General features: G+C 43.5%; 1 protein-coding gene across 2 annotated transcripts in view; it reads right to left on the bottom strand.

The window, feature by feature from the left end:
• ache (acetylcholinesterase (Yt blood group)) overlaps nucleotides 1-19491 on the bottom strand; it is a 30287-nt gene extending 10796 nt beyond the window's left edge. Inside the window, exons 1-7 of one of the 2 annotated variants that reach the window (XM_029760595.1) lie at nucleotides 19164-19491; nucleotides 4434-4868; nucleotides 1692-1796; nucleotides 1157-1370; nucleotides 803-1066; nucleotides 368-550; nucleotides 2-100 (exon numbers count right to left, since the gene is read on the bottom strand). In XM_029760595.1, the coding sequence (XP_029616455.1) occupies nucleotides 2-100; nucleotides 368-550; nucleotides 803-1066; nucleotides 1157-1370; nucleotides 1692-1796; nucleotides 4434-4771 (1203 nt within the window). In that variant the 5' untranslated portion in view covers nucleotides 4772-4868; nucleotides 19164-19491. Of the gene's footprint in view, nucleotide 1; nucleotides 101-367; nucleotides 551-802; nucleotides 1067-1156; nucleotides 1371-1691; nucleotides 1797-4433; nucleotides 4869-18908; nucleotides 18986-19163 lie in introns of those variants that run through there. The other variant, XM_029760596.1, reaches the window with a different exon arrangement.
• Between the last annotated feature and the right edge of the window lie 3770 nt (nucleotides 19492-23261).

Here is a 23261-nt window from a genome sequence, read left to right as displayed (position 1 = left end):
CCTGCAGAACCACAGCCTCCTGGCCGATCTCATTGGCATGCGGAACGCTCAGTTTCACGCTTTCCAGGAAGTCCTCGCGCGAGATCAGTGACTCATTGTCCTATGGGGAGTCAATGGAAGGTTTGTGTGAAATTGTATCAGTGCCAGTGGAAGACACACACACACACACACACACACACACACACACACACACACACACACACACACACACACACACACACAGGCATGAACGTACAAACACATACACCCACGCTACCAATGCACACACAGAGAAACACACACAGGCACACACACACAAATGCACATATGTAGCCGCTCCTCCCCGCACCCCCCCCAACACACTCCATCCCCCTCCCTCCTCACGTACCTTGCTGAAGCCGGGGGCTCCATAGAGGAGGAAGAAGGACCCCTCGTCCTGGTTGACCCCCAGCAGGATTTGGGTGTCCTTGAAGTTGCCTGAGCTGAGCATGGCCTCGGGGTTGTCCGGAAGGACCACGCCGTCGATGACGGGCACAAAGGAGAAACGGAAGATGGCAGACCATGGCATGACCTGAGAAGACAAAACAAAATGTATTTATTTCACCTTAATTTAACCAGGTAAATAATTGAAAACACATTCCTTACATTACATGTAAATGCATATGTTAAATGTGAACGTAAAACATAAATGTAAACGGAAGTGCTATGGAAATGAAACGCTATGGAAATGCGCATTTAAATGTAAAACATGTCAAACGTAACTATAAAAGTAAACCTAAATGTAAAACTTAAACCTAAACATAAATGTAATAAATGAATGTACCTGCCACTCCTGGTCAATGAGCTCCTGCGGGGGCTTGTTGCGAAGACAGTCCACCAGCTCCGTATCGTTACCCCCAGAGGGGCAGCCGACGAGCTTCCCCAACATGACGGCCCTCCGGTGGGCTTCAGCTGGCGTAACAGTGGCCCAGGGGCAGTTGGGGGCTCCACTCTGGAGTATGGCTCGGGTGAAGGTGGGTCGACTGTCGGGAGACAGGAGGTGCATCCCAACAGAGACTGCTCCGGCACTCTCCCCAAAGATGGTCACCTACGAGTAGTAGTAGTTAATAACAATAATATTGAATTGATAGAGCGCACAAGCTTGCTGACACACACATTTCCTCTTTATTATCGTTACCTGTTTGGGGTTGCCCCCGAAGAAGTGGATGTTATCCTGGACCCACTGGAGGGCCATGCGTTGGTCTAAGAGCCCCACGTTCCCAGGGGCCTCTGAGGAGCCGTGGAGAGCCAGGAACCCAAAGGCCCCGATACGGTAGTTCATGGAAACCACCACCACCTTCTCTGAGTGAGCCAGGTAGCGCCCGTCGTACACGTCCAGGGACGATGATCCGCTGTAGAACAATAGAATACAATACAACTTTATTGTCCATATGTTACAGCGAACAATGAAAATGCGTTTCCTGCTCAATACCCCCAGATAGCACCTTCATGCATACATACAAACTTGAAAGGAGCACAGGGTCCTAGCCGCAGTGCAGCATCCCTGGATGGAGAGCATGTTGTACGGCTAAGTGCTTGTGAAATGCTGCTGGGATGTGAAAGCCTTTCACTTTTCAGATCAATTCCCTCCTTTCTTCCAGCGCCCTGCCTGCATTTCGAACTGGTAACCTTTCGGCTACAGGTCAAGCTCCTTAGCCCACTGAACTACCTACCTGTAGAACCCTCCTCCGTAGATCCATACCATCACGGTGAGGTTGTGAGGTCTGGTGGAGGTGGGGACCCAGACATTGAGGTAGAGGCAGTCCTCGCTCATCTCCCTGTTGGAATGAAATCAAACTTTATTTTGTAAACATCTAGCTATCACCGGGTATAACGAAACTTTATTTCAAATGAAATCAAACTTTATTTAACCCTTCTGTGGTGTTCGGGTCTGTGGGACCCATTTTCAATGTTTACTAAACCTGAGACATTAACACATTTTCATTGAGTGCACACTGTGCACCCCCCTACACATGTATATTACATATGTGGTGTTTGGGTCCACTGGACCCGAGGGGAATAAAAGTGTGTGTGTAGGTGAAAACAAGTAAAAATGAAACGAAAAGGTTTGCTGTGTGCCTTCACTCTGTCTTCCTCCTCCCTGGGGCCTGCTGTTTCAACATAGCACTAAGAACCTGTCTGTCTCCCTGTCTCCTGCTTTTCTTGGACTCTTTACCCTTTGTAGTGTGTGCAACTACACAATGCCAAAGAAAGGCAAAAATGTGGTACTCATGAGTATGGGAGAATCTGTGGCCAGGAACATCAAAAACCCAAAATCCTAATGGATTACAATGCCACAAAAGGAGGGGTGGAGGATTTAGACAAGCTGGTGACTGGCTACAGCTGCAAAAGAAGAACCCTACGCTGGCCACTTACGATATTCTTCCACATCTTGTACATCTTGACGTACAACGCGTTTGTCATCTGGACGGCGTTGAACCCAGATTGGAACAGAGGGAAGCTCCAGAGGAGACGGCTCTTTCTCCAGGAAGGCATTAGTAAGACCTCAATTCCAGAGGAGGCAACATATCCCAAGGACCCCAGCTTCTGCAGCCACTGTGAGGATTCAGGAGGAGGATGGTGGTGCCCCATCCGCCCGACCCACAGTACCAACAACTCCAATACCGGAAGTAAGTGTGAGTGATGTTGTGGCATGTCTGTGTGTCTGACTCTCCTACCTTGGCCTGCTGTAACTATACATGTGAATGAGTGAGATGTTAGCAAAATTCTTGAACTAAGTGTTTTCATTATTCTAGATTGCAGCCGGTAGCAACAAGAAGAAGCGCTGCAATGTGTGTGGACCCAAGAAGGACAGGAAGACGCAGTACACATGCATCAAGTGCAAGAAATACATTTGCAACACACACACACACATTAAAACTCTGTCCCTCATGTGGTGTGTAGACAGGCCTTAATTTGTGTTCAATGGGGCTCATTTATCATTTCCATACAATAATATATGTAAAATGTGTCTTTCCAATTTGTTCAGTTCAAAGCAATAAACATCAATAGGGATGAAAACCTTGTTTCATTTATATTTGTTCAAGATAAACATGATTTATTCCACCTATGTCTTTATTCCACCCATAGCGTTTTTATTGATAAATGTGATTTAGCAGAGGTAAATGGCAAATATTAACCATGTATGCTGTCTATATTGCTTGTAATTGATATAAGTCAACATCTAAGTATTTGTATGTAAATTGTTCTGGCTGTATTGTTTTAAAAACCCAATAATGTTGTGGGTCCATCAGACCCGCAAACAATGGGTGAATAACAAAAACATGAACACCCCACAAGAGTTAAAGTGCATTTAAAATCGCAAACATACTTTAAAGTAAAATAAGGAAATTAAGTAAAAGCAAACAAGTAGCAATAAAATAGATTAATAATACAAAATTGAAGTAAAATGTATCCCAAATGGCACCCTATTCCCTACATAGTGCATTACTTTCAACCAGAGTCCAATTAGCCCTGAGAGGGGGACACTATGAAGCAAGCTAGATCTAGTCAGGTTTTTATGAAGCTGGTCAGCTTCATTTAGTGTCACATTAAAGATCAGGCTATATCCGTACTACGAAGGTGGATATTGATGGCGCAACCCACTTCTTACTTGAGCCTGCTCGAGCTAGGTTTGTAACTGTGCGTTCATGTCGCAGTTGGCTAATCGAAAGCCCAACTCTTCAACTGAGACAATGCTGAAACATCAATCCACGGGCGAGTGAGGGACACATTTTCATTTGTGCCAAAATCAAAATGAAAGAAAAGTTATTTCGCAGGCTACGGTGTGAAATAGACTTTTATAAGTGCTGTCTTTCTGTTATTACATATTGTTAAGGCCGTATTTGGTGTGCTTATCAATACACAAGCATCTTTTTTCCCCACCTACTATACATTTACTGTATTAAGTCATGCGTGACGTTTCAAATGCATTCTGTCATTACTAAACGTGCAATGTGATACATTCCATTTTTTTTACACACAAAAAAACATTTGATGAATACAATATGAAGGGGATGAAGATGCAATCTTTGTGAGAGGGAGGGAATCTGATTTCATTGGTCCTCAATTTGTGGCTCAGTTACTTCATTCGGGATAAATGAAGTTAGCCCTGAGTTAGCCCGCCCCGGAGCAGGTTAGTTCAGAAGGATTTGTTGCCATTGAAAAATACCTTGCTAAAAGGTGAGTCACTTTCGTGGTACGGGTTATCCTAAATTAAACTCAGAGTTGACTAAAATTACCTTGCTAACTCCTCAAACCTGATTTGTAGTATACTCCTCTGGTCAAAAGTAGTGCACTAAATAGGGAATAGAGCGCAATTTGGAACCCAAACAAAGGTTGTCCAAAACAATACACCTCTTAAGAGTTTCGCATCTCGGAAACCTGGAAAATGTAAATGTAAAAGGAATGTAAACCTGTTGGGGTTCCACATCTCGGTTCCCTGGAACCCGGGGAAAGAGGTGTCAACGAACTGGTAGCAGGCGTTGGGGTAGGAGCTAGCTTCGAACAAGTCTGACCATGGCTTCTTGGGCTCCGCCTTTCGGAAGCGCTTCTTGCCCAGTGGGGGCTCCGCGAATGGGATTCCGAGGAAAGCGGTCACGTGACTCCGGTCTGGTGTCGGTAGGCGGACGCCGCGGACACGTCCTGCCCGCATGGTGACGATGAGTTCCGGAGAGTCACTCTGGGAAGAAGAAGAGGAGGCGAGGAGAGAGAGGAGGAAGAAGGGGAGGAGGAAGACGATGGAGGTATGCATGGCGCTGTTGTTGTTGTTTGCTGATTGTTTACTTCTTGGTTCTGATGTTAGGTAGTCGGAGGTGTGTGGTCTCTGTTCTGTCTGGAGTCCCTCAGATCTGTAGGAGAGAGGAGCAGAGGGAGGGGGGGGCGAGAGAGAGGAAACGTGATTAGGAGAAAGAGAGTGACAGAGAACAGATGACACAAAGGAGAGAGGGAGATGGAGAGAGAAAAAGGGATATAAATACAAGCAGATATATATGGAGAAAGAAAGGGAGTTGCGTGTTGGAAAGAGGGAGAGCTTGGGGAAAAAAAACAGTGGGGCTTGATAGTATTTACTAAGCAGGTATTTACTAAGCAGGTAATTACTAAGTAGATATTTACTAAGTAGGTATTTACTAAGCAACGGCGTGAGGTCGGGTTTAGAGAAAGAGGACAAGAGGCGATGGAAAGGAAAGAACTTAAGCAATATTAAATATTGAAGGAAACTCTACACCACAAAGCACCCTATAGTCGTAGGAATCGAATTAATCAAACCAACTGTGCTGATATGACTGTAAGGATCTCTAAAATGCACAGACACACGCAGCCATGCAAGCGCTAACATGCACTCACGCACACACAAACCTGTGAGGTTGTAAGTTGTTGTTTTTGTTTTGGCGATGCATGGTTGCCATAGCGATGGGATTAGTTTGGGAGTCACAGTCGGGGATAGGGGTACATGACTTTCACTGCAGCTGTGTGTGTGTGCGTACATTCGTGTGTGCGTGCGTACATGCATGCGTTCGTGTGTGTGTGTGTACTATTTCGGATCTCTTTCTCTTCGCTGTATGTTGTTCTATTTTTGTTGGTGTCACCTCTCTCCCGATCCCCTCACACACACACACACACACACACACACACACACACACACACACACACACACACACACACACACACACACACACACACACACACACACACACTGCATCCTCTTCTCATGCAGGCCAACTGTACACTTATATGGCATCATCACATACAGTCAGGTCCAAAATGAATGGCACCCTTGATAAAGACAAGCAAAAAAAGACTGTATAAAGTAAATAATACTTTTCTTTTTATTGGCCAGTCTGAGATATGGCTTTTTCTTTGCAACTCTGCCTAGAAGGCCAGCATCCCGGAGTTGCCTCTTCACTGTTGACAATTTTATGTTATTTAATGGATGAAAAATGTGCTTTTCTTTCAAAAACAAGGACATTTCTAAGTCACCCCAAACTTTTGAACAGTAGTGTATATTACAAAAAAATGATTGCCACCCCCTGCTTTCAATAATCTAGCACCCTCTCATTGTGAGGATGACTTTTTCCTAAGACTTTTATGAGGTTGGAGAACATGTTGGGAGGGATCTTAGACCATTCCTCCATACAGAATCTTTCCAAACCACAGGTTTTCAATGGGGTTCAAGTCTGGAGACTGAGATGGCCATTGCAAAATGTCGATTTTTGTGATCAATTAACCATTTCTTTGTGAATTTTGATTAGTACTTGCTTCTTTCTCTAAAATGTCCAGGTACTTTAACAAGGACCCCAGGATCAGTGGAAGCAAATTAGCCCCATAACGTCAAAGATCCACCACTATATTTTACGGTAGGTATGAGGTACTTTTCGGCTTATGCTTTTGTTTTCCAACGCCAAACCCACCACTAGTGTGCATGGCCAAAAAGCTCTATTTTCATGTCATTTGACCAAATCACTGGTTACAATCCAAAGGCCAATGCAGTTTATCAACTGCCTGCCAATGGCAGAGATGAAAAGACAGGAAAGGACCCACTCCCCTACCCCACCACGTTCAGGGATTTAAAAACGACACTCCCTATCGCCACTAAACGGCGGGACATTGGAAATAATCCATTTCAAGGGACTCCCGCCAACCTGCAACGAACAGAGCTGGGACTTTATGACTTACGAGAAGACTTTTCGGGAAGTATAATCAATACATGAGTATCTAGTGTGGAAGGCGAGAACATGTTCTGATGCTATGATTGTTGTGCGTTGTAGAAATGTTTAAGTGATGCGTGTATCCATTGATCTCAGTGGATGAAAACTGATATTCCCTTGTGGGTTATTGGATATTATTAGTGCACCAAAGGACTTATTAGGACCTCGACACGGAGCCACTGCAGAATCTACGTAAGCTGCATTCACTGTTGTCTTTTTCATCCCTAGAATCAATGCTTGGTTTGAGTGTGTAAATCTGTGTGTACTTCAGTAGATAGATTTCAGATAGGAATTTAAGTGGAACAACTGCACATTTTGGGAGGAAGGAGAGATAATTGGGACATAGCCCATGTTCAGTCTTGAAGGAAACTCAACTACCTCAATATATACAATACAGTATATACAGTACACTGAGTATACCAAACATTAGGAACACCTTCCCTTACGCTGTTGACCTCAGAACAGCCTCAATTCGTCGGGGCGTGGACTCTACAAGGTGTCGAAAGCGGTCCACAGGGACGCTGGCCCATGTCAACTCCAATGTTTCCCACAGATGTGTCAAGTTGACTGGATGTCCTTTGGTGAGTGGACCATTCTTGATATACGGGAAACTTCTTGAGCATGAAAACCCAGCACCGTTGCAGTTCTTGACTCAAAGACACTTAAATATTTTGTCTTGCATGGCACACATACACAATCCATGTCTCAATTGACTCGAGGCTTAAAAATCCTTCTTTAACCTGTCTCCTCCCCTTCAACTACACTGATTGAATTGGATTTAACAAGTGACATCAATAAGGGATCATAGCTTTCACCTGGTCAGTCTGTCAATGAAAGGGCAAGTGTTCTTAATGTTGTGTATACTCAGTGTATAATACTGTAGTAGGACATAGGAGAACCACGTTGAGGGAATCCATTGTTACCCATTTCAAGATATTGACATTAGAATGAGCCCACACACAGCAAACAATACAGGCCTTAGTGACTGTGTGTGTGCGTGTGTGTGTGCGTTAAGGATGGGCATTTGACATTAATATCATGAAAACAATGTGATATTCAGATAGTTAAAATATGAAAGAAATCTTGACTCTTGACCAACCGGTAGTTTGGGCTAAAAGCAACAGTGATATATTTGAAATGTCATGGTGTTTTAAATGACATAGTGTATCCTTGTAGGTAACAATGTCACAAGGATAATCTAATTTCATTTATACGCTTTTTCATTGTCAAAATAGACACTGACTCAAGTAATCGAATGCCAACGTCCGTTCGGATATTAGATGAACCGTGTCCCTCCCTAGTGTGTGTGTGTGTGTGTGTGTGTGTGTGTGTGTGTGTGTGTGGTCACTGGTCAGGCTACAGTACACTCATGATGTCTAGTCAGTAGACTGGACACCCTATACTCCTCTCAAATGTAGGATGAGCTAAGTGAGGACTGACTTAAGGGGGGGGGGGTGAAGGAGTGAGAGGAGTGTGTGTGCTTGATTTATGTGTGTGTAAGATTGTGTGTGTGTGTGTGTGTGTGTGTGTGTGTGTGTGTGTGTGTGTGTGTGTGTGTGTGTGTGTGTGTGTGTGTGTGTGTGTGTGTGTGTGTGTGTGTGTTTGAGAATGCATCTGTGTCTGGGTAGATACTTGGTAGCGCCAAAGAAAGACTACAGGATGCAGGTTGGCTAGTCTGGGGCTGCTTCCCAAATTGCATCATATTCCCTATTTTTGCGCTAGTTGTACCTGCAGCAAAACGTTTCCTTCATAGCTTGTTCTCCATCTTCTTTTTAAATAGGGAGCCCATTTTTTCCCAGCACTTTTATTTCCATGACTGATCAAATCCCATTTTCTCATGGCTCTCTCTTTTCCCCCGCAGCAGACAAATGTTGAGCAATACGTTTGGAACCTCGAATCGCAATAAAAACCCAGTATCGAATCGCAATACGTATAGAATCGTGAGACTCGCGATAATTATCGTATCGGCACCTAAGTATCACGATAATATCGTATCGTGAGGTCCCTGGCAATTCCCAGCCCTTCTATTTAGCACACTATGTTTCATCTGAACTCAATAGGGCTCCAGTGAAAAGTAGGGGAATAGGTAGCTACTTGGGATACAACCTGGGTGTCTCAATTGAGTTATTAATATCTGAAAGGACAGCTGAGGGGCGGAAGTGGGGGAGGGAGGGGTGAGGAGGAGGAGGAGGAGGAGGAGGGGGAGTGAAGGGGGAGAGGGGAATGAGAGGGGTGTCCGTTCTAGAATTAGCTCCTGGAATCTGTGTATGAAGTTCACAGGGGGATATGTTTCAGTGTGGGGGTTTACACCGCCGTCATATATACGTTATGCGTACGCGCTCTTCTCTCAGGCGTCTGTCTACCTCTTTCTCTCCTTCCGTCTCTCCGTCGCTCCCTTTCCCTCGCTCTCTCTCGCCCTCGCCATCTCTCTCCCGCCCGTTCTCTGCCTGAGCCTCAGTGTGAACTCTGGCTTGGTTGCTGTGGAAACGCTGGGCCCACACCACCTACTGCATCCTCTCTGTCCATCTCTTTACCTCCTCCTCCTCTCTTCCTCCCTTTTTCTCTCCCTCCTCTGCCGCGGCCTCTTTCTCTTTTCACTCCCCGTCTCTTTATCTCCTCCCTCTCTCTCTTTCTCTCTTCCTTCACCATGTCCATATCTCACTCTCTCTTATCTCTGATCCTCTCTTCATCTCCCACTAGCACTCTCTCTTCCTTACTCCCTTCTCGTTTTTCCTCGCCGTCCATCGCTCTTTCTGCTAACGCAAACTCCCTGTTCGACCTATTAATCCTCTCTCCATTCGATACCCACACTTCTGTCTCTCCATCTTTCTCTTTCCTTCCCCCGTCTCTCCTTTATCTCTATCCATCTCTTTCTGTACCCATTATGTGTTCTTAGAGCTTTTCCTGTATGTCTTCCTTCATGCGATCTTAATTCAACTCCACACACACACACTGTCACAGTATATATCCCTAAGGGACTGAATACATTCCAATTCCATCTATCCATCCACCCGACACACACACACACACACACACACACACACACACACACACACACACACACACACACACACAGTGCACGAGAGATCAAGTGCCACTAGCAGCAATGGCACTGGTGACATCACTGTACAGTCATCGGTCTAGTAGTTCCACTGTCTTGCTTTTGAGAGACGGTGGATAGGCCCATATCGGCCATACTATACTGTAAAGTACAAGTTAGGCAACATAGCTACTGTATAAGCCTTATAGCGAGAGACAGTGGCCTAGTACTTCTGTACTGTAATGTAGATCTAGGATAATTTCAGCTTTGTTCATTTGTAATGAATGACCATGTTGATGTTGATCTGTATCAGGGATGGGGAACTTTGACAGGGGCCCCAAAAAAATCTGAACTCCACATGATGGGCCGCAATTGCTCGCGGGTCTGCGTACTCACACACACACATACTCAAAACGCACGCACGCACAAACTCGCTCACGCACACACAAACACACACAGTCATCTTTGCCTTTAGTGAGGAACACGCCCCAATCTGTCACTCTGGGTGACATGGAAGATAAGCGGCACAGGAATCGCCGGAATTTTCCATTTCGTGATTCGCAGGGCTAATGTTTCCCCCACCAGACTCTTTACACACGCACACACACAAACACACGGTATTGGAGGTAGGCAACCATGCATTATACTGTACAAAGAGTCGATTGGCTATCCAATATAGGCCTATTTCGTTGAAGATAAAACTGGTTACGGGATCAGACGGATCATAGTAGAGAGAGTAGAGTAGATTAGAATAAAATAGAATCTGAATATGAGATTGCCTACTCATCACAACAAATACTAGACTACTAGAGATGGGCAGGCAGGGTCCTGGGCGGAGTGCAATCAGGAAAATACCATTAGGCCCAACCACCTCTCCAGGGAGTACAGTGGTTGCTGCAGCAAATGACAGAGTGGGCTTATCTAGATTGTATCAACATGTAGTAGAACGATTGAAGATAGATTTGGGCCTGGGGAACAGAACCAGCGTGATGTTCTACAAATAAGCATGCTTCCCAAAACAAACTAACAACAACTGTTGACCCTAGGGGGCTATGAAATAGTTCAGTTTTAGCCCAATGGATGATGTCATCTTTTGATGACATATTTTCCAATATGAAACTGTAGGCCTATAAGTGATTAAACAATGTAACGACTATTCAAGTTTAGTTCAAATTTTACGCCCCAGTAAAGTTGAATAGTCTATACCACAGCCAACCTCGCTAACTAACATTGTGATATTTTAAGTGTGCACGTGAGTCTGTGATGTTTTTTTGGGGGTGCGTCTTTTAGCGATTCTAGGGGCAATAAATGGACAGTTGTTGCGTGCGACCCCCTCACGCTTTTAATCAAAAGTATCTATCAATCAATCTACCGTAAATTCCGGACTATAAGCCGCAACTTTTTTCCCAGCTTTGAACCTCGCGGCTTAAACAATGACGCTGCTAATATATGGATTTTTCCCGCTTTCAATTTTTTTTTTCTAAAAAAAACACATTCTGTGACGTGCTCAGTTTTTTGGCGGCATGAAGGTTTCATTAGACCAATGAAATTGCCGAACGGGTTAAGGTCAAGCAACTTTTTTGTTTACTGTTTAGATTAAATCGAGCGCTCTCAAACGTCCCATCATTCTGATTACGGTAGTCATTTTGTCACCCTCATCATGGCAAAGACACGGAGAAATGCATATGATGCAGCTTTCAAGTTGAAGGCGATTGATCTGGCTGTTGGAAAAGGAAATAGAGCTGCTGCACGGGAGCTTGGTCTTAATGAGTCGATGATAAGACGTTGGAAACAGCAGCGTGAGGAATTGACTCAGTGCAAAAAGACAATTAAAGCTTACTGCTAATTTTTTATTTTTTGTTACAAGCCGTGTTTCGTTAAAGCCTATTTATTTTTGTTACAAGCCGTGTTTCTTTAAAGCCTATTTATTTTTGTTACAAGCCGTGTTTCGTTAAAGCCTGTGCAAAGTTCATTTGTTTCAATGTACCAGTAGGCACCTGCGGCTTATAGGCATGTGCGGCTTATTTATGTTCAAAATAATGTTTTTTTTTTAATTCAGTGGGTGCGGCTTATATTCAGGTGCACTTAATAGTCTGGAAATGACGGTAGGCCTATCTATCAATCTGTCTGTCTGTCTTTCTCTATGGAGTAGCCTATGGGCATTTCCATCTAAAAGGACCCATGAGCACTAACATGTGAAGTTCATAGGAGCATAACGAAATGGGTGTCAAATGAAAGCTAAGAGTCTATATTTTGGGCATAGATACATTTTTTCAACCTTTTTCCATCTTAAAAGTGCGGCATAAGTAAAGGCTTTGATTTCTGGATAAACAGATAGAAAATGGGTCTTAGGAAACATCTACTAGAAAAAGTCTTAAAATGTATCAGAAATACATCAAAACAATCATGTTAAATGTAAAGACCCCTGCCAACTAATATCAACACACATTTAGTTTTGGAGAAATTGTTTACCTTCTGTAAGTCTAAGAAATATTGGCTTGTAATTGTGTTACCAAAAACCCACGTATCTTTACATGGAGGGAGGATAATGAAAGTTCAGAGAAGTAACGGGTAATGGTAGACCTAACAATTAATTATAGTGATTTTACTTATATACATTTTGTTTATGAATTATTACGTGATTAAAACGTGTAACTCTGTTACAAAATTGGTAACGGAATTACTTAAAAATCAGTAATGGAATTACTGCAGCTGAATTTGGCTACAATGAGAAATCTTAATACTCACAAACCACAGGGGTCACCTGCTACTGTCCTCCGTTCCACTGGCATACTGTTATGTTCAGCTCATAAGTGTTTTCTTTCTGTTTCTGTCGTCTGGTGGTTAAACCAAGAGTGTTAAAACAGTCTGAGTCTGGACAACCCCTCCCTCTCTCTCTCTGCCTTTTTCTCTCATTCTCCAGTGAAGGTCACCTCTCCCAGCTCTTACTGCCACCTACCCATTAGCCCCATCTCTTTCCATTTACTGTAACAAGCATCCTCACCCACTGAGCACCGACCGACACCGGACGTCCACGGGCGTTGAAAAGTAGTTGAAATTTGGTCAGTCAACCCTGGCCTTGATGTTAACGTCCACAGACAAACCGGACTGGACCAAATCTGAACCTATCAGAGACGTACAGAAGCAGTCAAAAGTTTGGACACATACAGTGCCTTGCAAAAGTATTCATCTCCCTTGGTGTTTTTCCTATTTTGTTGCATTACAACCTGTAATTTAAATTTATTTTTATTTGGAATTCATGTAACGGACATACACAAAATAGTCCAAATTGGTGAAGTGAAATAACAAAAATAACATGTTGCAAAAAATTCAAAGAAATGTAAAACGGAAAAGTGGTGCGTGTAAATGTATTCACCCCCTTTGCTATGAAGCCCCTAAATAAGGTCTGGTGCAACCAATTACCTTCAGAAGTCACATAATTAGTTAAATAAAGTCCACCTGTGTGCAATCTAAGTGTCACATGATCGGTCACATGATCTCAGTATATATACACCTGTTCTGAAAGGCCAAAGAGTCTGCAACACAACTAAGCAAGGGGCACCTGTCACGTCCTGACCAGTACAGGGGTTATTTGTTATTGTAGTTTGGTCAGGACGTGGCAGGGGGTGTTTGTTTAGAGTGTTTCGGGGTTAGTTGGGCTATGTTGTTATGTAAGAGGGGTGTTTGTTTAGAGTGTTCCAGGGTTTTTGGTCTATGTTCTAGGTTAGTGTTTTTCTATGTTCAGAAAGGTTTTTCTACTTCTATGTTTAGGGTTTGTTGATTGACCTTCAATTGGAGGCAGCTGTTCCTCGTTGCCTCTGATTGAAGGTCCTATGTATAGGGGTGTTTGTGCAATGGGGGTTTGTGGGTAGTTGTCTCCTGTTTTGTGTCTGTGCACCTGACAGGACTGTTTAGTGTCGTTCGTTGTTTTGTATACGTGTTTTTTTTTCTTCCTTTTCAATAAATAAAGAAGATGAGTATACACGTTCCCGCTGTACCTTGGTCCAATCCTTACGACGCCCGTGACAGCACCACCAAGCAAGCGGCACTATGAAGACCAAGGAGCTCTCCAAACAAGTCAGGGATAAAGTTGTGGAGAAGTACAGATCAGGGTTGGGTTATAAAAAAATGTCCGAAACTTTGAACATCCCACGGAGCACCATTAAATCCATTATTAAAAAATGTAAAGAATATGACACCATAACAAACCTGCCAAGAGAGGGCCGCACACCAAAACTCACAGACCAGGCAAGGAAAGACAACAAACAAAGAGGCTGCAAAGCTCCACAGCGGAGATTGGAGTATCTGTCCATAGGGCCACTTTAAGCCGTCCACTCCACAGAGCTGGGCTTTACGGAAGAGTGGCCAGAAAAAGCCATTGCTTAAAGACAGAAATAAGCAAACATGTTTGGTGTTTGCCAAAAGGCATGTGGGAGACTCCCCAAACATATGGAAGAAGGTACTCTGGTCAGATGAGACTAAAATTGAGCTTTTTGGCCATCAAGGAAAATGCTATGTCTGGCGCAAACCCAACACCTCTCATCACCCTGAGAACACCATGCCCAGTGAAGCATGGTGGTAGCAGCATCATGCTGTGGGGATGTTTTTCATCGGCAGGGACTGGGAAACTGGTCAGAATTGAAGGAATGATGGAGGGCGCTAAATACAGGGAAATTCTTGAGGGAAACCTGTTTCAGTCATCCAGAGATTTGAGACTGGGACGGAGGGTCACCTTCCAGCAGGACAATGACCCTAAGCATACTGCTAAAGCAACAATCGAGTGGTTTAATTAAGGGGAAACATTTAAATGTCTTGGAACGGCCTAGTCAAAGCCCAGACCTCAATCCAATTGAGAATCTGTGGTATGACTTAAAGATTGCTGTACACCAAATCAAATCAAATTTTATTGGTCACATACACATAGTTAGCAGATGTTAATGCGAGCGTAGCGAAATGCTTGTGCTTTTAGTTCCGACCGTGCAGTAATATCTAACAAGTAATCTAAGAATTTCTCAATAGCTACCTTATACACACAAGTGTAAAGGAATTAATAAGAATATGTACAATAAATATATGGATGAACGATGGCCGTGCGGCATAGGCAAGATGCAGTAGATGGTATAGAGTACAGTATATACATCTGAGATAAGTAATTTAGGGTATGTAAACATTATATAAAGTGGCATTGTTTAAAGTGACTAGTGATATATTTATTACATCCAATTTATTGTTATTAAAGTGGCTAGATATTTGAGTCAGTATGTTGGCAGCGGCCACCCAATGTTAGTGATGGCTGTTTAACAGTCTGATGGCCTTGAGGTAAAATATGTTTTTCAGTCTCTCGGTCCCAGCTTTGATGCACCTGTACTGACCTCGCCTTCTGGATGATAGCGGGGTGAACAGGCAGTGGCTGTTCACCAGCAGAACCCATCCAAATTGAAGGAGCTGGAGCAGTTTTGCCTTGAAGAATGGGCAAAAATCCCCATGGCTAGATGTGCCAAGCTTGTAGAGACATACCCCAAGAGACTTGCAGCTGTAATTGCTGCAAAAGATGGCTCTACAAAGTATTGACTTTGGGGGGTGAATAGTTATGCACGCTCAAGTTTTCAGTATTTTGTCTTACTTCTTGTTTGTTTCACAATAAAACATATTTTGAATCTTCAAAGTGGTAGGCATGTTGTGTAAATCAAATGATACAAACTCCCCAAAAAATCAATTTTAATTCCAGGTTGAAAGGCAACAAAATAGGAAAAATGCCAAGGGGGTGAATACTTTCGCAAGCCACTATACTAATTCAAGGGTTTTTCTTTACTCAACTATTTTCTACATTGTAGAAAATTCGTGAAGGCATCAAAACTATGGAATAACACATATGGAATCATGTAGTAACCAGAAAAGTGTAAAGCAAATCAAAAAATATTTTAGATTTTAGATTCTTCAAAGTAGCCACCATTTGCCTTGATGAGAGCTTTGCACACTCTCAACCAGCTTCATGAGGCATTTTCTCAACCAGCTTCATGAGGTAGTCACTTGGAATACATTTCAATTAACATGTGTGCCTTGTTAAAAATGAATTTGTGGAATTCCATTCCGTCTTAATGCGTTTGAGCCAATCAGTTGTGTTGTGACAAGGTAGGGGAGGTATACAGAATATACTCCTATTTGGTAAAAGACCAAATCCATATTATGGCAAGAACAGTTCAAATAAGCAAAGAGAAACAACAGTCCATCATTATTTTAAGACATGAAGGTCAGTCAATCCGGAAAACTTCTAAATCGTTGAAAGTTTGTTCAAGTGCAGTCGCAAAAACCATCAAGCGCTGATGAAACTTGCTCTCATGAAGACAGGAAAGGATGACCCAAAGTTACCTCTGCGGCAGCCCAAATAAATTCTTCACAGGGTTCAAGTTACAGACACATCTCAACATCAACTGTTCAGAGGAGACTGTGTGAATCAGGCCTTCATGGTTGAATTGCTGCAAAGAAACCACTACTGAAGGACACCAATAAGAAGAAGAGACTTGCTTGGGCCAAGAAACACGAGCAATGGACTTTAGACCGGTGGAAATCTGTGTCTTTGGTTCAAATTTGAGATTTTTGTTTCCAACCAAAGTATCTTTGTGAGTGAACAGATGATCTCTGCATGTGTGGTTCCCACCGTGAAGCATGGAGGAGGAGGTGGGATGGTGTGGGGGTGCTTTGCTGGTGACACTGTCAGTGATTTATTTAGAATTCAAGGCACACTTAATCAGCATGGCTACCACAGCATTCTGCAGCGATACGCCATCCCATCTGGTTTGCGCTTAGTGGGACTATCATTTGTTTTTCAACAGGAGAATGACCCAAAACACACCTCCAGGCTGCGTAAGGGCTATTTGACCAAGAAGGAGAGTGATGGTGCTGCATCAGATGACCTGGCCTTCACAATCACCCGACCTCAACTCAATTGAGATGGTTTGGGTTGAGTTGGACCACAGAGTGAAGGAAAAGCAGCCAACAAGTACTTAGCATATGTGCAAACTCCTTCAAGACTGTTGGAAAAGCATTCCTCATAAAGCTGTTTGAGAGAATGCCAAGAGTGTGCAAAGCTGTCATCAAGGCAATTTCGAATCTCAAATATAAAATATATTTTGATTTGTTAAACACTTTTTTGGTTACAACATTATTCCATGTGTTATTTCATAGTTTTGATGTCTTAACTATTATTATACAATGTAGAAAATATACAAAATAAAGAAAAATCCTTGAATGAGTAGGTGTGTCCAGACTTTTGACTGGTACTGTATGTTTCACAAGTTTGGATAGCACAGTACAGTACAGTGAGTAGAGCTCAGTCAAGAACAGTACAAGACAATACAGTGGTACAGTACAGTACAGTACAATAAAGTAGAGTAAAGAAAATGTAGCATAATACAGTAGAGTACAGTATATTGTATTGTACTTGACTATACTGCTATACTCTACTATACTGTACTCTTCTACTGCACTGTACTGAACTCTACCCTACCCTACTCTGCTGTGCTGTATTATACTGCACTGTACTCTACTGTGCTCTGCTGTGCTGCACTGTGATGTCCAAATTTGTGAAACCTGATTATGCATTTCTGTATAGTACAGATCAGGGACCCATGATGTAAACCATTTCCATAATTCTGTTAACCGGGTGTAAAGCCACTTCACTTACTGTAGTTCAGTAACAAAATTAGATTTTTCCAAACTCAAGGTGCCATGTCATAGCTGACACCCCATTCTTTCTGCAGACATCTTTGAATTGGGGCGACTGGTAGCCTAGTGGCTAGAGCGTTGGGCCAGTAACCGGAAGGTTGCTAGATCAAATCCCTGAGCTGACAAGGTAATAATCTGTCGTTCTGCCCCTGAACAAGGCAGTTAACCCACAATTCCTAGACGGTCATTGTAAATAAGAATTTGTTCTTAACTGACTTGCCTAGTTAAATCATATAATTAAAAAAACATCTTTAAATCTTAATTCGGAGCAGATATTTAACAGAGTTTTTGGAAAATGTAGTCGCATAGAATCCTGAGGGAGATTTTACCCTAATTCCATTACCAAAGTTTGCATCTGCAAAGTTCTTCCACTAAATTTGTTTGTGCAAATGTTTCAGTGGAAATGTTTAAAAGTACTACTTGTGCATAGAGTTGTATGGTTTGCTCTACTTTCAAATCATTGGTTTTTGTTTGGCATACATTTTAAAGTGAAAAAACTGAGTCAAAGCATAATTCCGTTACCGTGGAATTGCCCTATTCATTATCTGGTAATAAGGCCATAACATGATTCCGGCACATAGGTAGACTAGATGTATAGTCTAGTCTGAAGATGATATGGCATTATGGCAGGAAACCATGCCATCTTATTTTGACAGCAATGCCACAGACAGTCGTTATGCAACATCAAGGAGAGCATCTCTCTCTCTCTCTCTCTCTCTCTCTCTCTTTCTCACACACACACACACACACACACACACACACACACACACAAGCACACACACACACACACAGGATGGCTCTGGTAACGGTTATCAAGCTAACCCATCCAGCCAGCTGAAGTAAACAGACCTCAGACATTTGTGACATGGCCAGTTCAGGAAATCTCTCTCTCGCTATCTGTGTGTGTTGATCTGTCCAACATGGCACAAGATCACAGCAATCAGGCTACTAGGTCTAGGCTATGAAACTGGCTGCCATAGTCGCGTAATAATGCAAGTACAATAATAATAATAATAATAATAATACATTATTATTAACAATAATAATAGACCTATAATAAACACTGATTAGGCCTACAAATGCCATGTTTCTCATCAAACTGGTTTCATCCGATTCGCAACAATTGCATTTGGACCATAATAATAACGCTAGCTCATAATTTGCTGCGTTTCCAATGCAGCGTCGGTGTTCGTGTAAACACCACGTCGTCCACTGTATTGTCTATGAAATCTATTAAAAACACGATATACGAGACATCGGCTACCTTCTGCGGTCCCCAACCAAACAGATGTGCGCGAGGCGAGGAACCTCAACAAACACACATGCGTCTCGCTCGGTGGTCTCGCCATGGAAGGCGCGTCACACACGCAACAGCATCAGCACGGTAGTCTATATCCTACCACCACAGATATACGCACCGTCAACCACTATACCTCACCATGTCCAATTGCATGATCATGATGCCTGGGTGAATTTAATTCATATCCCGATTCGAATGTTCCAATTCCATTTCACTCACTGACGGGACTGACAGAGGCGCGAGACTAGATCGAGACATTTCTAGCAAAATATCTATAAAAGGACAAGACGCAGCAGCCTGCTGATGCACGCACGGACAGAGCTCGAGAGGAGCGGAGCGCGTGGCTGGGTTCATGCTGTGCGTTTTACCTTACCCAGCTAGTTAGTGGTGGGTCCTCCAGTGGTCAAAACCAAACCAACCCTGCTTCAGCTGCTGCTTCGATGATTCCCCCGGAAGGCAACCTTCCCTCCTCGCCCTGTCACCGTCTTTAGAGGACGTTAAACCCCGTGTCACCGGCACCGTTCATGGGGTGAGGAGGGTTTCTAGTTGGGGAGCGAAGACGCGCGGTTTAAATTACGGTCTTCGCTGCCTCGATGTCAGACACAGATGTCTTCTGTTTATTGTGCCCCTCGTATTGAGTGGAGGTAGTGTCAGAGCCGTACTATGCTGTTATGACGACAGGGGGAGACTGCCACTGATAAAGCTCTTCCACGAATGTGGAAAAAAAGGAAAAGGGGTAGGCTACTCAAAGAAACTCTCGCGAGAAGAAACGCAGCTATCCCATAGGCATTTATTCTTCATGAATAACAAGGGTTTGCTTCCCAATACACTTGCCAGTACACTGGCCACACTTGGTATGTAGGCTGATATGATGTTCTGATATTTGTATTTCAGATTTTTTTCTTCTTCTAAATCTGTCTCTCTTTCAAAATCTAATTGCTTTATTCACATGACATACTATTAGTAGTAATAAGAGGGCAGTAGGCCTGATAACTGATGATGATGAAACAGCCTATAGGGAGGAGGTCAGAGACAACAACTTCTCCCTCAATGTCAGCAAGACAGAGGAGCTGATCATGGACTACAGGAAACGGAGGGCCGAGTACGCCCCGATACACATCAACAGGGCTGTAGTGGGGCGGGTCGAGAGCTTCAAAGTTCCTCGGTGTCCAGTCACTAAGGATCTATCATGGTCAACACACACCAACACAGTCGTGAAGAGGGCACAACAAGGCAGAAAAGATTTGGCATGGGCCCTCAGATGCTCAAAAAGTTCTACAGCTGCACCATTGTGCGCATCTTGACTGGCTGCATCACCGCTTGGCATGGCAACTGCTTGGCATCCGACCAGAAAGCCCTACAGAGGATAGTGCGTACAGCCCAGTACATCACTGGGGCCGAGCTGCTTGCCATTCAGGACCTCTATACCAGGCGGTGTCAGAGGAATGCCCTCTCAGACTCCAGCCACCCAAGTCATAGACTGTTCTTTCTGCCACCGCAAGGCAAGCGGTACCGATGCACCAAGTTTAGAAACAACAGGGCCCTGAACAGCTTCTACCACCAAGCCATGAGACTGCTAAATAGTTAACAGAATAACTACCCGGACTATCTGCATTGACCCCTTTTTGCACTGTTTTGACTTCATCACATACGCTGCTGCTACTGTTTATTATCTGTTACTTTATTCCTAGTTATATGTACATATCTACCTCAATTACCTCGTACCCCTGCACATCAACTTGGTACTGGTACCGTTACTCATTGTGTATTTATTATTACCTGTTTTACTTTTCTAATATTTCTCTATTTTCTTTCTCTCAGCATTGTTGGGAAGGGCCTATGAGTAAGCGTTTCACTGTTAGTCTACACCCATTGTTTATTGAAGCATGTGACGAATAAAATTAGATTTGATTGTAATATTGTGTCAATGGTACTGTAACCCTACAACTGCATTGAGTCATACTATACAGTACCAGTCAAAAGTTTGGACAAACCTACTCATTCAAGGGTTTTTCTTTATTTGTACTGTTTTCTACATTGTAGAATGATAGTGAAGACATCAAAACGATGAAATAACACAGATGGAATCATGTAGTAACCAAAAAAGTGTTAAACAAATCAAAGTGACCTGGAGTGGTATGATGCTGATTTCGTGTATGTCAACAGCGTAAAAGGAGAAAGCTCTTTGGCTCAACAAGATGTCGACATATGAGGTGGAAAGCTATGACTTTCAGAGTAGGGCACCGGTTAAAGGTGTCATCTCTGGTGTTTCGTTGGACGTAAAGACTGTGTGGTTTAGGGATAACATTCCAGGAGTGGTAGATGCACGTCGATTGATTCGAACGATAGACGGAAGGAATCGGTTTTACTGTCGTTTGGTGAAGTGGTTCTCCCAACTTATGTAAAACCTGGGTAGGTAAGATATGCGGTGAGATCGTATGTACAGAAACCGTTGCATTGTTACCATTGTAAAAAGTTTGGACACGTGGCAAGTGTTTGTCGAAGGAATAAATATGTAGTCGATGAAGAGTCAGATGAAGAATGTTGTTGTAATTGTGATGGGAATCACGTTCCCGAGTTCCCGGAGTGCCCTGTACGGATGAAGGAGGTCGCAGTAGCTAGGATCAGGGCCATCCAGCAGGTCTCCTATGTGGAGACAGTGAAAATAGCTGAAGGGGTGAGTAGAGAGGAGATGGTAGTGGATGTCCCACAGTCTGCAGTGAATGACATGCAGGAAAAGTATACTGACATATTAATAGTGAAGAAGGTGGCGTTTATAGTGCAAGTGATAAATTCCACTAGTCAAACTAATAAAAAATAAAAGAAGCTAGACATCATTGTGAAGGCGGCAAATACATTTCTGGATCTCCAGAACTTTACAGCTGAAATGTTACAGGGAGTACTGAATGAAGAGGTCCCCTCCCTCCCTCCCGAGCCTGTACTATCTGAATATCTGTACTATCTGAATAGTACAGATTTTGTTTGAAATTCAGGGTAGTGGCATGAATTTTATTTATGTTTTATTCAATTTTTTTCATCCAAACCACTTTTTTTGTGGGGGGGGGGTATTTTTTACTACCCCGCACAGTGGCGGCAATACACCTTGAGTGTAGTCCGCCAATAAACCTCAGAGAAGAAGAACTCTGAGGTGGCTACTGGAGGAGGAACACTGCCGCCAATGCCATCACCAGGACCACGGCACACCCAGCCACTGGTGACCTGCAGCCAGATGAGGGCCAAGCATGTGTAAGTGTGGTCCAATACTTTTGTTCAGAATGGCTCCTTGCTCATGCATGTTTTCCTCTCCGCCCTCTGTGGCCTGCACTAGACTGTTACTGATTGTTACTGTCAGTAAGAATAGGAGTAGTATCTCTCACAATCTCTTCCCGCACTCACGCTCTCTCTCTCTCTGTGTGTGCACGTAATGAATTTCCTCCAGTCAATCTTGAGACTGGACAAGAGAGGGAGGGGCACACCGTTGATGAGAAATGGGTGTGTGAGAGAGAGATGGACTAGGTTGGTCAATACTGCTGAGTTCAGGGAGGGCAGAGAAGTATTTGCTAATTAAGGAGAGTGCCTAGACTCGTCTGGTCAGCCTCTCTCTCTCTCTCTCTCTCTCTCTCTCTCTCTTTCTCCTTTCTCCTTTCTCCTGAGGGCACGTCGCTAAAACGCTTTGACATTCTTGTCCTTCAGAGACACACACACACATGCACACACACCCTTGCACGGGCTCAAACACACATTTCACACCAACTGGCTAGATACATATTATAAACATGACAAGAGAGGGCTATAACTGGTCCTCAATACATTTCCTTTCAGCCAAATCACCAACTTAAAAGGCTCCATTTTAATATCATTATTTTATGTTACTGACTCTGCACTCTCTCTTATTTCACACTGCTTTGCGCTGCCCTTACTGTACAGTATTGTATGACATCATCAGTATGGGACAGAGCCTGCACCAAGGCTGCATCCTCAATGGTACCCTATCCCGCATAGGGCTCTGGTCAAAAGCAGTGCACTAAAAGGGAATAGGGTGCCATTTGGGAGGTAACCTATAAATGCCAGCGGCGGCACCAGTGGAGATAATTTATTCCCGGTCGGATCAATTGTGTAATAAAACATTACTGGCTGTTTGTCTGTTTAATGGACGAGAGGGGAAGTGAACCCTGCCTTTCCTCTCATACTGCAGGCTGGCGGTGGTGGTGTACTGGTGTGGGGAATGCTTTCCTAGCGCACGTTAGGTCCCTTGATACCAATTGAACAATGAACGTTTCCGACACCTTGTAGAATCCATACCCTGAAGAATTCAGGCTGTTCTGGAGGCAAAGGGGTCTGGCCCAGTACTAGATGGGTGTACTTAATAAACTGGCCGGTGTGTATGTCTATGCGCGTAAGAGGTAGAGCAAAAGGCAAGCCGTGCAAGGTTGAACGACCGTGAATGCTTCCTGGGTTTTTCTAATGCAGT

This window comes from Salmo trutta, chromosome 8 (assembly GCF_901001165.1).
Source record: "Salmo trutta chromosome 8, fSalTru1.1, whole genome shotgun sequence".
Classification (NCBI taxonomy): domain Eukaryota; kingdom Metazoa; phylum Chordata; class Actinopteri; order Salmoniformes; family Salmonidae; genus Salmo; species Salmo trutta.
This window is presented reverse-complemented; position numbering and strand designations above follow the sequence as displayed.